The sequence below is a fragment of the Lycorma delicatula genome, chromosome 4, assembly GCF_047948215.1.
Source record: "Lycorma delicatula isolate Av1 chromosome 4, ASM4794821v1, whole genome shotgun sequence".
In the NCBI taxonomy this organism is placed as follows: Eukaryota; Metazoa; Arthropoda; class Insecta; order Hemiptera; family Fulgoridae; genus Lycorma; species Lycorma delicatula.
In genome coordinates this window covers 58,488,268-58,502,100 of record NC_134458.1, presented here as the reverse complement: position 1 = coordinate 58,502,100, position 13,833 = coordinate 58,488,268, and the positions used below count along the sequence as shown (strand labels likewise).

Below are 13,833 nucleotides of genomic sequence, written 5' to 3'. Positions count from 1 at the left end.
AATAATACATATTTAAAAGTTCAGTCGTTCATATTTGTTAACGTAATTAAGTGCCCTTTTTATTGTTAATTTGAAAACCCAGTGATAAAGATTACGTAAGAATATGCCGTCTGTGAACGCATTAGTCTGTTAACTCATTACAACGCACTATCAAATAAGACATAATTCTTTGGACTGGTTTAATAACATTCTTTCATAGTGAAATTATTATACTGTATCAACTGACATGGCCGCCAGACGTCATAAACAACTTCACGAGCTTGCGTATATGGCTTTCCCCTACTACACTATCCAACAGCACTTCGTCCATGTTTAATTTGTTCCTTATAGAGAAGTGCATCATTAACTTGAATCGGAGGTGAATTCTTTTTGAATTTACGTTTCTCAAGAAGCAGGTAAAGTATTATTTTTTTAATATTAATAATTACCAGATGTTAATTTATGCATTGAAACCTTATTTTCGCCATAATTGTATTATTTTATGGTTTACATCAATTTAACGCGAATTTTCCTTATGGGGAATAATGCAACAGTCGTAATATCAGTTAGTGTTTACAGGTTGTCTTATTTCTGTTGATGATTATTTCTTTTTTATTAAGAAACAAAATGAAAACAATTCTGTTTGTATGTATTAAAAATCCCAGTTGTAAAGTAATTATTTGTTAAGGAGAAACAAATATAGTTTTAATTCGTAGGAGAGTCTTGTACTATCTTTAAATTATAATTTTTGCTGTAATAACGCGAAAGTAATTTTTTGGTATTTAAATTCCAGAAATATCATATTCAGTTTAAGGAATAACAACCTTGTGTCATTTAGATATTTTTTTGGAAAAAGAATTGCTATAACATCCAACAAATAATTTAAAACGTTTTATCAGACCAACTTTAATAAACAGTAACTAGCTACTGATAAATGCTAACAACGCAGTGGGCGGCGAATTATTTTAAAAAATATTAGAAAAGGTGTTGCAGAAATAACGTAAAATATGAAATAAAGTGTATTAAAACTATTGATTGCAGTTATGCAACTAATCTGTTATTTCATAAAAATGGAATAATGAATTTTGCAAAGAGGAAATTGTACTTTTAGGTATGTAAACTTGAAATTGTAAGGAGTTATAATTTATATATTAGAAAGGTTTTTGACTGATTTTCAGCAGTTCTTGATAACATAGTTCAAAGTTGTCTTGTTTTTTGTATTTAATTGTTTTGTGGGGTTTTCCTTGTATTTGTAAATGTTATATGAAATATGTTCTTACTCCAGAAATTGACCTGTTTTAGTGTATCTGTTTCACAAATATCTGAAATTTATGCAATCCATTGAGAGGTATATTTTTATTAGTTTTAATATCCCATTTTTTCTGGGTGCATGGTAGTTAGGGCTAACTATAACTGATAAATTATTTTTAGATTGGTACATAGTACCATCAGACTCAATAATGTCAGATAGAAATTAGTTTTGTGTATGAAACCCTTTCATAAAGAGAATTTTAGTTTTATTTTAGTAAAATAGTGTATTTAACTGTCATTTGGTGTGGAAGGTCATCAGATAAAAACTTAGAGAAACAAACTTTTCTTGTAGTACTTTCGTTCCCTCGGCAGTAGCATTAAACCACTATTAGTTGTTGAGTTCCATTTAATTAAGCATTTTGGTCTGGTGGCCAAAGGATGTAACAAAGAAATTTATGCATGTTATATATCTTTATCCTGATATAACATGAATGAGGTGATTTTTATAGTCTGGTTATCATTGGATTTAACTGCCTTAGTTACTTTATTATACATGGAATTGCATTGCAAGGGTCTAAATAAGATTCTTTCCAAAAAATTTACAGAAAAAATATTTAATGACTTTCCAAGTTCTTCACAAATTAAATCCAAAGGAATTTTAAGTAAATTTAAAACTAACAACAGTAAATTTTATTTTTATAAATTATTCGTGTATTAACTAAATTATATTACATGAAAACGTTTCATTCACCTTTGTTGTCAGCATAAAAATATATGTATTATTTTATCTAGTTTCACATCATTTGATTATTATTATCACTTAACAAGCCATTAATTATCTGTTGTTTTCAATCATTTATTTTTTTCTTTAGGTTTTAGATCAGGCTTGTTAAACAGTAAAATGTAGATCAATGTCTGTTTTCATTTGGCGTACTTTATGCTAATTTTAGTTATTTTATTTTTGTAAAGTGGTATCTATATTTTTTTTCAGTTTATTTTCAAAAAAAAAACTTATCCTCTTTCTTGTAGAGATTATTTCAGCAAATCTTTATTTGTTTATTCTTCACTTTTTGATAACCTTTGTTGATGTTTGAAAGTGCATTAAATAATGAATTGTCATATTTGACAAAAAACTGCATTCGATTATAAAATGTTAATATTCAGAGTACTGTACAAAATTGCTTTCAGCATTCATTCTTACCTTTTGAGTTATCCTTCTACATGATTCACATCAAAGAACTAGAAGAGATGTTAAGAGTTACATCTTTTAAACATAATGAAGGTAATTTAATCCAATTTCTTGGGTATCCCTCCCTGCTACACTTTCCACGCAGTTATAGCTGATACTTTAGAATGATTTTCCATTTTGAAAACTTTGATTTTATATCCAAATATATTCCAACATATTAATGCATAATATTTGTTTGTACACAAATAGGGGTAGTGTTTTTTCCTCACCATCTATTAGACACTTCTCTATATATTCTACTATCATTCATTATGCATTTATTATCTTCTTTTAGATCTCTTTGCAACTTCTGTCAAGTTAATATATAACCAGTGTTCATCTGTGAACTATTTCTTGTTCTTTATTCCTTTACCTGTACTACTATGTACTATGTTTATAGAATATATTATTGTAAAAATACCACAATCGATCAAATTGAATTACTCTTTTTTACACATTTAGAGTAAAGATTTTTGTAAACTTAGGACTGACTTTTTCCCTGTTGGGTGTAATAAAGTTTTATAACCTTGGGTTTTCCCCACATCTATTCCTACATATTCATCAGATCTTGTATTGAACTCTTTCTTCCTTCTTTTCAAATATTTATTGTGAAGGTTTTTTCTTTCCTTTTCTTGATTTAGGTAGAATTTCAGTATCAAATGATGTTATTGAATTTAAATAATAGATTGGCATCAGAGCTATCATATGTCATCAGTACCACAGAAAATTTCTGTATTTTACCATAAATAAATCTGCTTCTATGAAGTTGTATTGCTGTTGCCGATAATGTATAATCAGTTAAAATTATTTTATAAATCTCAACTGAAAATATAGTGTGGAATTTTAATACATTGGATATTTGTTATTCAGTAAAAGTTTTAAATAGATTAATTTTTTTGCTGTAATAAGAGACAACTTAATGCTGAAATATATTTATCTTATTTATTTTTGAAAATTGGACTATTTGTTTTTGCTGGTAAATGAACTTAATTTCCTGGCAAAATGATGTTTCATTTATCAATTGACAGCCAAAAATTTAGTGTTGTGTTAAAAACATATTTAAGATTAACTGTTATTTATTCACCTGAGTTAATAAATTCTTGTGAAATAACCTATAATAATATCATTTAAAAAATAGAATTAAACATGTTCATTTCCTGTTTTTCAGCAAATAAAATATTATAAAGTCCTTTGATGAAACCTTTTGTACTAAAGCAATTCATAAAAAAAACTTATTTATTGTAATACACTTTTCCGTTTGTTCACACATATCTTCATGATATGTCTGATATCACTTAACAGTTTGAATTATAAAGTTATTTATTTCTCTTAGTTCTCACCAATAGAGTGTAGTACATTCTACGACATGCCTGAAAACCCCTGTACCCCTTGACAAACATATTGCAGACTTAATACGTATTTTGAACATCTATATTCATTTGTACGTAACAAATTATTTATTCAGTGGATCTATGTATGCACCATTATGCTGAACACACAAAAATATGGATCTTTGTGCCTTTGACATGTTGCGAAGCATCTCTGGAATTATGATTCAAAAGGCTTCCTCCACACTATTATTCAATTCATTCATTGCATATTGACGTTGAGATATGTAGGTGTTGATTATTCCACACAATGAGTTGTCCAGTGTGATAAGGTCAGAGCTTCATGATGGCCATTGCAGTGTAGCTGGTAAATGCTTGTGTACCACAGTCGATCCAGCAGGCATGGAAATTGTTCATTTAGAAAATTATGAATTTCCTGGATAATTTTTGGGATATTTACCTCAAAAAAATGTGATGATTATAATAATTCACTACATCTCTTTTAGCTTTGTAAGCATCTTTCTTGTATCTTCTGTTTCTAAAAAGTATGATTATTTCCTTCCCGTTTTTAAATGTTAGCTTCATATTATGTTTATCATTTCTACAATATAAATACTGAAGTGTCAAGGACGTTGATGCTCTCATCTCCTCCATAATCTGATTGTTCAGTTATGCATCCTTTGTCTTTAAAATGGTTCATAGTTGTTTCATGATATATTTATTTTAATTAATGTCCTGTCATTCTGCAGCTTTCAACTTATTTGCCTTTACTGTTACTATAAGCTACTGAGTTTGTTCAGTTGAATCCTTTCTATTGTTGAATGTAGTTTTATGACCGGTCAGAAAATGAACTGAAAATGTGGTTTTTTTTAACAAAATATTAATGCATATTAAGCAAGTTATTCAAGCAAAAGTGTAAATTTTTGTGATTAGCATCTGTATATTCTTATGTAATGTAGCACTGACTGCAGCAAAGATGTAATGTAATAATATAGCATCGGCTTAGGTGTATTTTATCATTGTCATTACATTTACATGACACTAATTTTCATGGGATTGATTACTGATGAAATCGATTGTGTTGAGTGTTTGTATGAAAAGGAGTTACTCCTCATTATTACTGAAACCTTACAGAATCTTGGTAAGACTGCACTTCCATGCCATTCTTTCTTAACAAGAACATTAAAGACTATTATCTAATAGTATAAGTCAAGCAAGATGTCATCACTTTCCACTTCTTCTAATCTCTTTAGCTTAGATCAAGGATGAACTTCTAACAACTATTCTTTGTAGAAAACTTACTGTATTTTATTATCCTTTTGCATTTTATGTTCAAATTGCCTGACCGATTCTGCTCTTGATGTTCTGTTTTTCCTCCACTGAACTATTTACTGTCTTTTCTGTTATAAAGTTGATATCTGAAATTTATGTTTCTTCCTAGAAGAATATTTTACAGATTTATTATTTTACAGATTTCTTTTATTTTGCATATATTTCATAATCAAAATTTATAAGAAAGGTGGTTCATAGCTCAAATTCAAACTTTATAAAAAAAAAGTTCAGTTTATGAGAAAAGTTTACAGTTCTTCAGCTGTATAAGAACCTCTCTTTTTATCCAAGTAATCTCAAAAGCTGTAGTCCAGGGGTGTAAAAGTTTTGTATTTTTTTAAATAAAAAGTGTAGCATTATTGCAGGAAATCTTACTGCCGAAGTACTTTAAAAAGTGTATGCTTATACATCTTTCTGAGAGCCTTTATTTACAGTTTTTAACCTTTTTTTTTTTTTTATTCAATAATTCGAAGAATAATGTGTTTTACAAGTATTTCTATTTTGTAATTTATAAATCATCGGCTTACTGCAGGACAAGTCTCACTTGCTTTGTATTTTTAATATAATTTTGAAGGTTTTTTTTTTATAACCATTTTTGAGACATTATTGTATGGATGTTTCAGATGACAGGTTAAAGACGCAAACATGAAATTAGAAACAGTTCCCCATGCTAATAACCTAGTAGCAAATATCTCTTGCAGCTCAACTCCACGAATTGATGAGTTTCGGTATTCTAACAGAGAAATGTAAGTTTGATTTATATTTAATTATTTTTTTTTTAAACTTTTCTTGTAATTATTTAGTTAGTAAGTCTATTTCAGTGGTGTTTTACTCGTACAAAATTTTCATTCAGTAATTCTATCAGATTAAAGCATCTATAAAAAAAGATGCTCTTATAATTTTTTCCTACATTTATATAAATGTACCCTTAGTTTACTCGATTGACATTAATGCCAGTTTAATAGGATTGAAAAGGGGACCGATTATTAAATAATTTTTTACTACTTATCTTGACTCAGTTTGCCTTTTGCTCACTTCATACTGTATAAATAAATTTAAGTTAAGCATAGGATTCATTATAATTTGATTTATGAAGAACTTATAAATTTAAGCATATTATAACTTACTTGGTCCATGGTAAATTGCATTCGTGTAACCGGATGGTTCAAAAAACACCTGAAACATCTCAATAAGCAGGATCAAGGAAAAAAACAGAAGATAAAGTAAGTGTGAAGTTCCATTGATCAGTCACACGGTATATCCTTAGATCAGCAAAGTAGTAGTATAACATAGGGTGCAGTTTCACTGCATTCTGTTTGCATTTATTAATAGCTGATGCCATTTAAATTCAGATTATTATAATAATTTGTAATACATTAATTATTGTAAAAAATCATATACTGAATTAAACTGTTTTATAAGTTACCTTATTTGTTTAATATATTTAAAAAACGTGAATTTTAATGAAGGTAATAATAAAAGATTAACATATTTTTACCTCATGTTTTATAATGGAATTGTATTAACTAATTTATGGATCTTAGAAGCGAACAAAAAATAGTGCTTGCAAGATGCTTAAAAATTATTTCTACTAGCATCTAGCTAAAAGATTAATTTGGATAATGTAAGCTGAGAATCTTTTAACTTAGATTCTCTGAAACGATTGTGAATCATTTTTAATTAATGATTATTTTTATAAACACAAGTGAGTTTTTTCATCATACATTATTTGTAGCATTCTATTAAAATTCAGTTTAAGGAAATTCAAAATGAAAATCTTGAAGAACGAAAATTAGGCACTCCATTGTTGTCTAGCTTTACAGTGGTGTTAGCACTGTGATCAAAATAAGCAGGCATTTATAATCCCTTTATTTAGCTTTTCTTATTATAAATATCCTAAATTCAGTCATCCTCTAATATTTATGTGTAAAGAAAAATTTGTATCAAAGAATTAGAAAGTATTTTTTAATTTAAAAAACTTTTAAATTTTAAAATTAATTTCAGGAATGTTTATTTATTGAATGTACTTAAGTTGTCAAAAAGTTTATTTTAATATAAAATTTCATAGCATATAGCTGTATGCAGTGTAAATTGTTTTTTTTTTTTTTTTTTTTTTTATTATCTTCTTAAGTGTGTTTCTTCTGCTGAAATATTAAATATTATGAATAATGAACCGGCAAAGCAGAAAATTTAAATGGTTTAATTACTAAATACTTATGTAATAAAACGTCATCATATTGCATAATTATCTGAATTATTCCTGGTTGAATTCAAATCAGAAATGCTTGAAAAAAAAATGTTTTTGTTGAAAAATGATATTTGTGAAGGAAAATCATTTGCAATTTATGTTTTGTTAGTTTATTATTCATAGTATTTAATATCTCTAATTGACAAAAAAAATACAAAAATTAATTATTGTGTTGTAAATTATGAGAAAGTAAGTGAACAACTAATATTATTTAGCATGTTTAATAGTTACATAGTCAGTGCACACAACTGTTAGTTAGCTTCTATAATAAAACTTTAAACTGATTAAAGATCATTTTGCAAAACAGAATCGATGAAAAAAATACAAGGACTGTTTGCTTCTATTAGCAGACAGGGACTCAGGACTGGTATGACCATTAAAGGTTTAAATAATCATCCAGTTCCTGTTTAAAAATTCCCAGCCTCTTCTTGGAATTGAATCTATGATCAAATAAATAAAAATCAACATGCCAATCGTTACACCAGGAGGGTTCCTGGTTATCATAACGAATCGTTTATTGATATCATTGAATTTATCATAAGTAGTATTATAAAAAAACGTGATCCTAGTAACTGGCAAAAGTAACCAAAAATTAACATTTGAATTTTTCATTATTTGAACATAATTAGCGGGACCACTTACGTTAACTTAAACAGTTCAATTTCCACCGATTAATAATACTATATTTAATTTGTATGCTGAAATAGAAAATGCAGTTTCATATTTTAACAATATTTTATTTTCTTTGTTTGTTTTTTAGCCCCTTAATAAAAAATGAAAAACCAGTGAATTCAACTGAAAGCCACACATTCATACCGGTTGACAATTTCAATAAGACATTAAGAAATGGAGTTCTTGTTAAAACTATCAACAGAGACATTACAAGACATGATAAACCAAACGGTGATGAGAACACAGAAGAGAATCGCAATTTTTTTAATAATTTGAATAATAAACAAAATAACATAACCTATAATAATTTTAATGTCTCTGCTGATGAAGTAGACACCGGGTCAAAATTTGTATGGCCAAGCTGTTCTTCTCCAGTTAGCTCTCAAAAAATAGTTGAAAAGAGACATGAAGAAGAAGACGACGATGCTGATGATGAGGATGATGATGATTGTGAACATGAACAGGATTATAACAATAATGATGACAGTGAAGATGAATATGATGATGATGATTATGATGATGATGATGATGATGATGATGATGATAGTGATGACAATGATGATGATGATGATGACAAGGAAAGAATTTTGGAAAAACAAGATTCAAAGTGCGATATTAAATCCGGCTCATCAGATTCGGAAGCCGTAGATACCAGTGACAAAAAGTTATCTTCAGCTACTGAGTTGTTAGTTGAAGAACTAGATAATAAATTATATAGTTTAAAACTAAATGAAAACAGTAATGACATTAAACAAATGATTAGATCCATTCACGATCTTCAATTATCATCATCTTCATCATCAAACTCTTCGGAAGTGAGTTCAGGTATGCTGTAATTTCATTTTATATTTTCAAATTTTTATATAGATTTCCAGTTAATCATCTTTAATAGTTTAAAAAGGATTACTTTAAAAAATTATGTTGATGTTGTTGTTAACCCTCAACAGAAGTGTGAAAATCAGTTTAAACTAAAAAAGGAAAGTGCTTATCTAAGTAAAGTTTTGTTTTTATTTCACCTTTTTTTTTTACACTGCTCAGATATATCAGATACATCACATGTTGGTACATCTGTTAGTTGCCATAACCAAATGGTTGTATACGACCTTCCTTGAGACACAACTCAATCATAGTATCATCATTTTTAATAATTACAAGTGCCATGCCAGACTTAATAGGGAAAGTGAGATGTGAAACAATTTCTTGTTTTCTTCATGGAGTCATATATGTTGTACATTAGCACACAAAGCCTGCTGAAACAGGAGAAATCACCCCTATAAGAGTCACTATCACTCAGTCCACATGTGGGATTAGTACACAAACATCATTACGCTCCAAGAAATCGGTTCTGGTTGGTATTTTTGTATCTGTGGTGCTCTGCATATCTCAAAGCAATAAAGTGGAGAATATATTGAGCTATAAGTTAAGGTAAAGCAAATTAATGTAAACTTTTTATTATGCAATATCACATATATATATATACTGACTTTATGGTTTTTGTGTGTAAATTACTGTATCCATGTAGGGTGGTAATATTATGCATTATAAACGAAGCGCAAAAAAAAGTATATTAACTTGACTCTTATTACATATATTGTTTAAAAATACCATATCTTTTATGGTTTTTATTACATTGAAATGATATAATTAGTAGTTTTATGTAAATAGAAATTAGAAACCACTAGTTTTGAAAAACAACAGTATTTGTTGATAATATGATAGCATTAATTTCTGAAATAGTGTCTGATTTATATTTTATTACATGTTGCATTAGTCATTATTTATGAGTTATAATTTAGTCTTTAAAATACGAGTAAGGTTGTAATAACCTGTATAGAGATATTATAAATATAAATTGTTTATATGGGATGTATATTTATATAAATTTAAACCTTTTCAGATCTTTCAGTTTACAGTTTTTATTAAACCTCTCTTGCATAAATAAATAATATTAATTCTCACTTTTTTTTCATACCAATAAATTTTCTTTATTTTGCTGTCTTCCAAATTAATTGATTATAATTTATCATCAGCTATTGAAATAAAAAACAGCATATTTTGACCAAATACCTCCTAAAAATTACATTTACTGTGTATGACTATAGCCATGTACACATACTTATAAGATTGTTTCCCTAATAACCACATAATAAAATATTTAAAAAATAATAATAAAATAGCAATCTGTGTGGAATTTATAAAATTAAATGTAATGATTGCGATTGTAAATATGTAGAAAAAACAAATGATCCTTTAAAATTAGATTTCATGAACATTATAGAAATTACAAAAATTATAAACTAGGTTTATCTAATATGGTAGACTATCTAATGAACAGTAAGCATTCTCTTTCTGATATTAACACATTCAGAAATATTAGAAATTAATTAAGATTTCATAAAATTAAATATATTAGAAAAATATTACACATTTAAACAAACAAAATTTCAATTTGATATATCATCAGACAATATTTGAAGGAGACTATCTTATAAAAAGTGCAATAGATAGCAGCACTCATATAATAAATTAATTTGCAATTTTCATTATTTTAGTTTTTTTAATATGCAGTTTAATTAAGTATTTCAGTCATATCTGAGGATGCAGGATCCCATGTAAGTCTCATATTAAAATTAAGGTAAGATACGTCTTATCTTAATATTTTGTTCTAGGTGGTTAATATTAATGGAATTTAAAATACAGGTGATTCAAAGAAACGGGAAATTTAAAAAATTAAATAACGTTAATGAATAATTTTTTTTAGAAAATGAATTTTATTTCATACTCATGAAATCAAATTCATTTTGTATGTATCCACAAATGTTGCCATTTTAGGATACATACATTTTAGTTTATTTTTTAAAGATGACATCTTGCAGGTGACCTCCTCTTCTACGTAAACACTCATGAAGTCTCTTCGTTAAATTGTTCATGGTTTGACGTAACATCTCAACTGGAATTTCCGCAATTGCTTCTCGGATCTTTGCCTTCAGTTCTTCCGTTGTAGCAGGTCTACTGTGGAACTCTTTGCTTTTAAGCTGACCCCACAAAAAGTAATCGCAAGCTGAGAGATCAGGCGATCTGGGAGCCCATCTAATGTCACAATTTCGTGAAATTACACGTCCAAACAATCTGCGTACAGCTGCCGTCGATATTCGTGCAGTATGTGACGTTGCTCCGTCTTGTTGAAACCAGGCTGTATTAAGAATTGGTGGAAATCTCTTTTGTTGTTCCTCAACAAAGTTTTCAAGCATGGCTACGTAACGAGCCGACGTCACTGTAATCGCAAGACCGTTGTCATCCTCAAAAAAATAAGGGCCTATAACACCGTAAGATGACATAGCACACCACACGGTCACTTTCTGGCTGTGCAACGGACGCTGGTGTAGCTGCATAGGATTTTCTTGTGCCCAGTATCTGAAATTTTGCTTGTTAACAAATCCACTAAGGTGGAAATGCGCTTCGTCTGACATCAACAGTTCGTGAACAAACTCTTCGTTATCATTTATCTTCTGAAGCATTACATTACAGAATTGTGCTCGCACAACTGCATCGTTCGATTTCAGTTCCTGGACGATCTGCAACTTGTATGGATGGAATTGCAAGTCCTTCACTAAGATTCTTCGAACACCTGAACTACGCAATTGTAAAGATGCTGAGAGACGACGGATTGACCGATGTGGACTTTGTGTGACAGCATCTTGTAAAGCTTGAACATTCTGTGGTGTACGGATGGTTCGCTCACGGCCTAGAGGTTTCTTTTTCATTGCCGAACCAGTTTCCTCAAAATTAGATATCCATGTTTTAATTGCATGTGCTGATGGAACACGGTCGTGCCGTCCCAGATTAAAATGACGGCGAAATTCTCTACGCGCTCCCTCCACACTGTCATTGTTTTTGTAAAACGCTTTGATAGCAAATGCATGTTGCACACCACTCCAAGGATCCATGACAACTAAATGGCAGGTTAGGTTAGAGAGGCTGGCGCCACTTATCAAGTGGTACCAATCGCCCATGGCTACCAACACAACTTTCAAAATTTCCCGTTTCTTTGAATCACCTGTATATATTTATTCTTTTTTTGTATTTCATTGGTTATTAAAAATTATTGTCCAAGTATTCAATTGTTTTGATGTGATCAGTAACCTCCCCTTTTCGAATGAGTGAACAATTATTTAACTTTTGTAAAGTTTATTGCTCATGAATAAATTCAGTAAAAAAGAAGCATGATTACAAGTTACACAAGAGTATAGTTTCAAAATAAATTTTTTTAGATTTATTTTGAATCATTAAATTAATTTTTTATTCATACATCAATATTTTATTGTATAAAATTGTAATTTAAAAGCTAAAATTTTATAATTAGAAGCTCATTTTTTTATAATGTACCCTTTTGTTTTTCAGAAGAAGGGGTACATAAATGTGTTACTGTATACTGTTTGTCAGTCTTTCTATGGCTTTTAATCATCTGAGTACAAGAGGCACAAGTGTGCTTTTTTTTTCGGAGAGTAATGATATTCATGATACACTTAGTCTCTGTAATTTACAAATTGAAGGTTTCTTTTGTAGAATTGAATATCACCTGTATTTCAGTGCGCTTACTGTGTGATATTAGCAATATATTCAGCTCAGTGGAAAAGACTGAAGAACAATTTTACTCCTCCTTTTCCTTCCTAGTAAGATTGGAATGCTTTCTGTTCTTTAGAAAGACTATGTCAGTGTGTGTCAGGTTGCCTAAAATTGGTATTGTTATGTCATTTAACATTCAATGTAGTGATAGTGCATTATATTTAAGAAATAGATGCATATTTTCATATACATTTTTCAAATGAATTGAAATTGTTTTTATTTTTTAAATGATTGTTTTTGTAGATGAGAGTAGTAGCAGTGATGATGAGCTTGTTGCCAAGGGTCCTGTTAATAAAGAGGAAGCAAGCTCAAAGGATTCTCAAAATAAGATACATGCAGCACCCGGTTATTGCATAGTAAGAATAATCTTTGTGTAAAACTTATTTTGAAAATTAACTAACTGTAAGTAAAAGTGACTGAGCTAATTTACTGTGCGTAGGTATGTATCTGATTGCTCAGAATTCATATCTGTTCTTGCACAGTAGCCCAATGACCTTAACCTTATGCGTTAAGAAATACTGTGGATAATCCATGATTTTATAATTCTTAGTGTGCTTGCTAGCTCAGAGGCATAATTTCAGAATTATCCCTGATACTTTGAAACCTGTTTTAATAGTTCAAAAGAAAGACACTTGATCACTGGTAGGAATTTTCATACCAGTTTTGACTTCAAAACTTGAGATGATCTTGATATTTTCATTTTTATTTTATATTAATATTTTATATTGATATGTTCAGTTCTCTGAAAATAACTAAAAATTTGTATTAGCTGCTGCAAAATATTGGCGGTCATTTGATACGCTTACAGAAAAGTTTGTGGAATACATTTTCAAGTAATCAGCTTTTTTGGAGTGGCATTGCTGTAGTTATTAAAACCTGTTAATTGTCATAGTTTTGGCCATCAGCGAAAATCAACCCCTCCTTACATTAGCCTTAAATTTTTAGGATGCTACATCTTTGTACATGTGTGTAGTGGTACTATATAAAATAAATTGTACAAAAAACACAATCTTTGTAAAACAAATAATCCTGTGATGTAGTAAATAATGCTGCAATTCATTTTCAGATCCTGTCGGATAAGAGTAATAATTATGATTTGTTCATCATTAGTTGTAACCAACAATAAAAATATACCATTATATAATAGATGATCTACATTGTAGAGAATAATA

General features: G+C 29.1%; 1 protein-coding gene across 1 annotated transcript in view; it reads left to right on the top strand.

The window, feature by feature from the left end:
• Positions 1-235: 235 nt before the first annotated feature.
• Positions 236-13,833, top strand: part of LOC142323426 (uncharacterized) — a 33,395-nt gene continuing 19,797 nt past the window's right edge. Inside the window, exons 1-4 of the mRNA XM_075363026.1 lie at positions 236-395; positions 5,739-5,861; positions 8,124-8,860; positions 12,905-13,017. Of these exons, the coding sequence (XP_075219141.1) occupies positions 5,761-5,861; positions 8,124-8,860; positions 12,905-13,017 (951 nt within the window). The 5' untranslated portion in view covers positions 236-395; positions 5,739-5,760. The remainder of the gene's footprint in view (positions 396-5,738; positions 5,862-8,123; positions 8,861-12,904; positions 13,018-13,833) is intronic.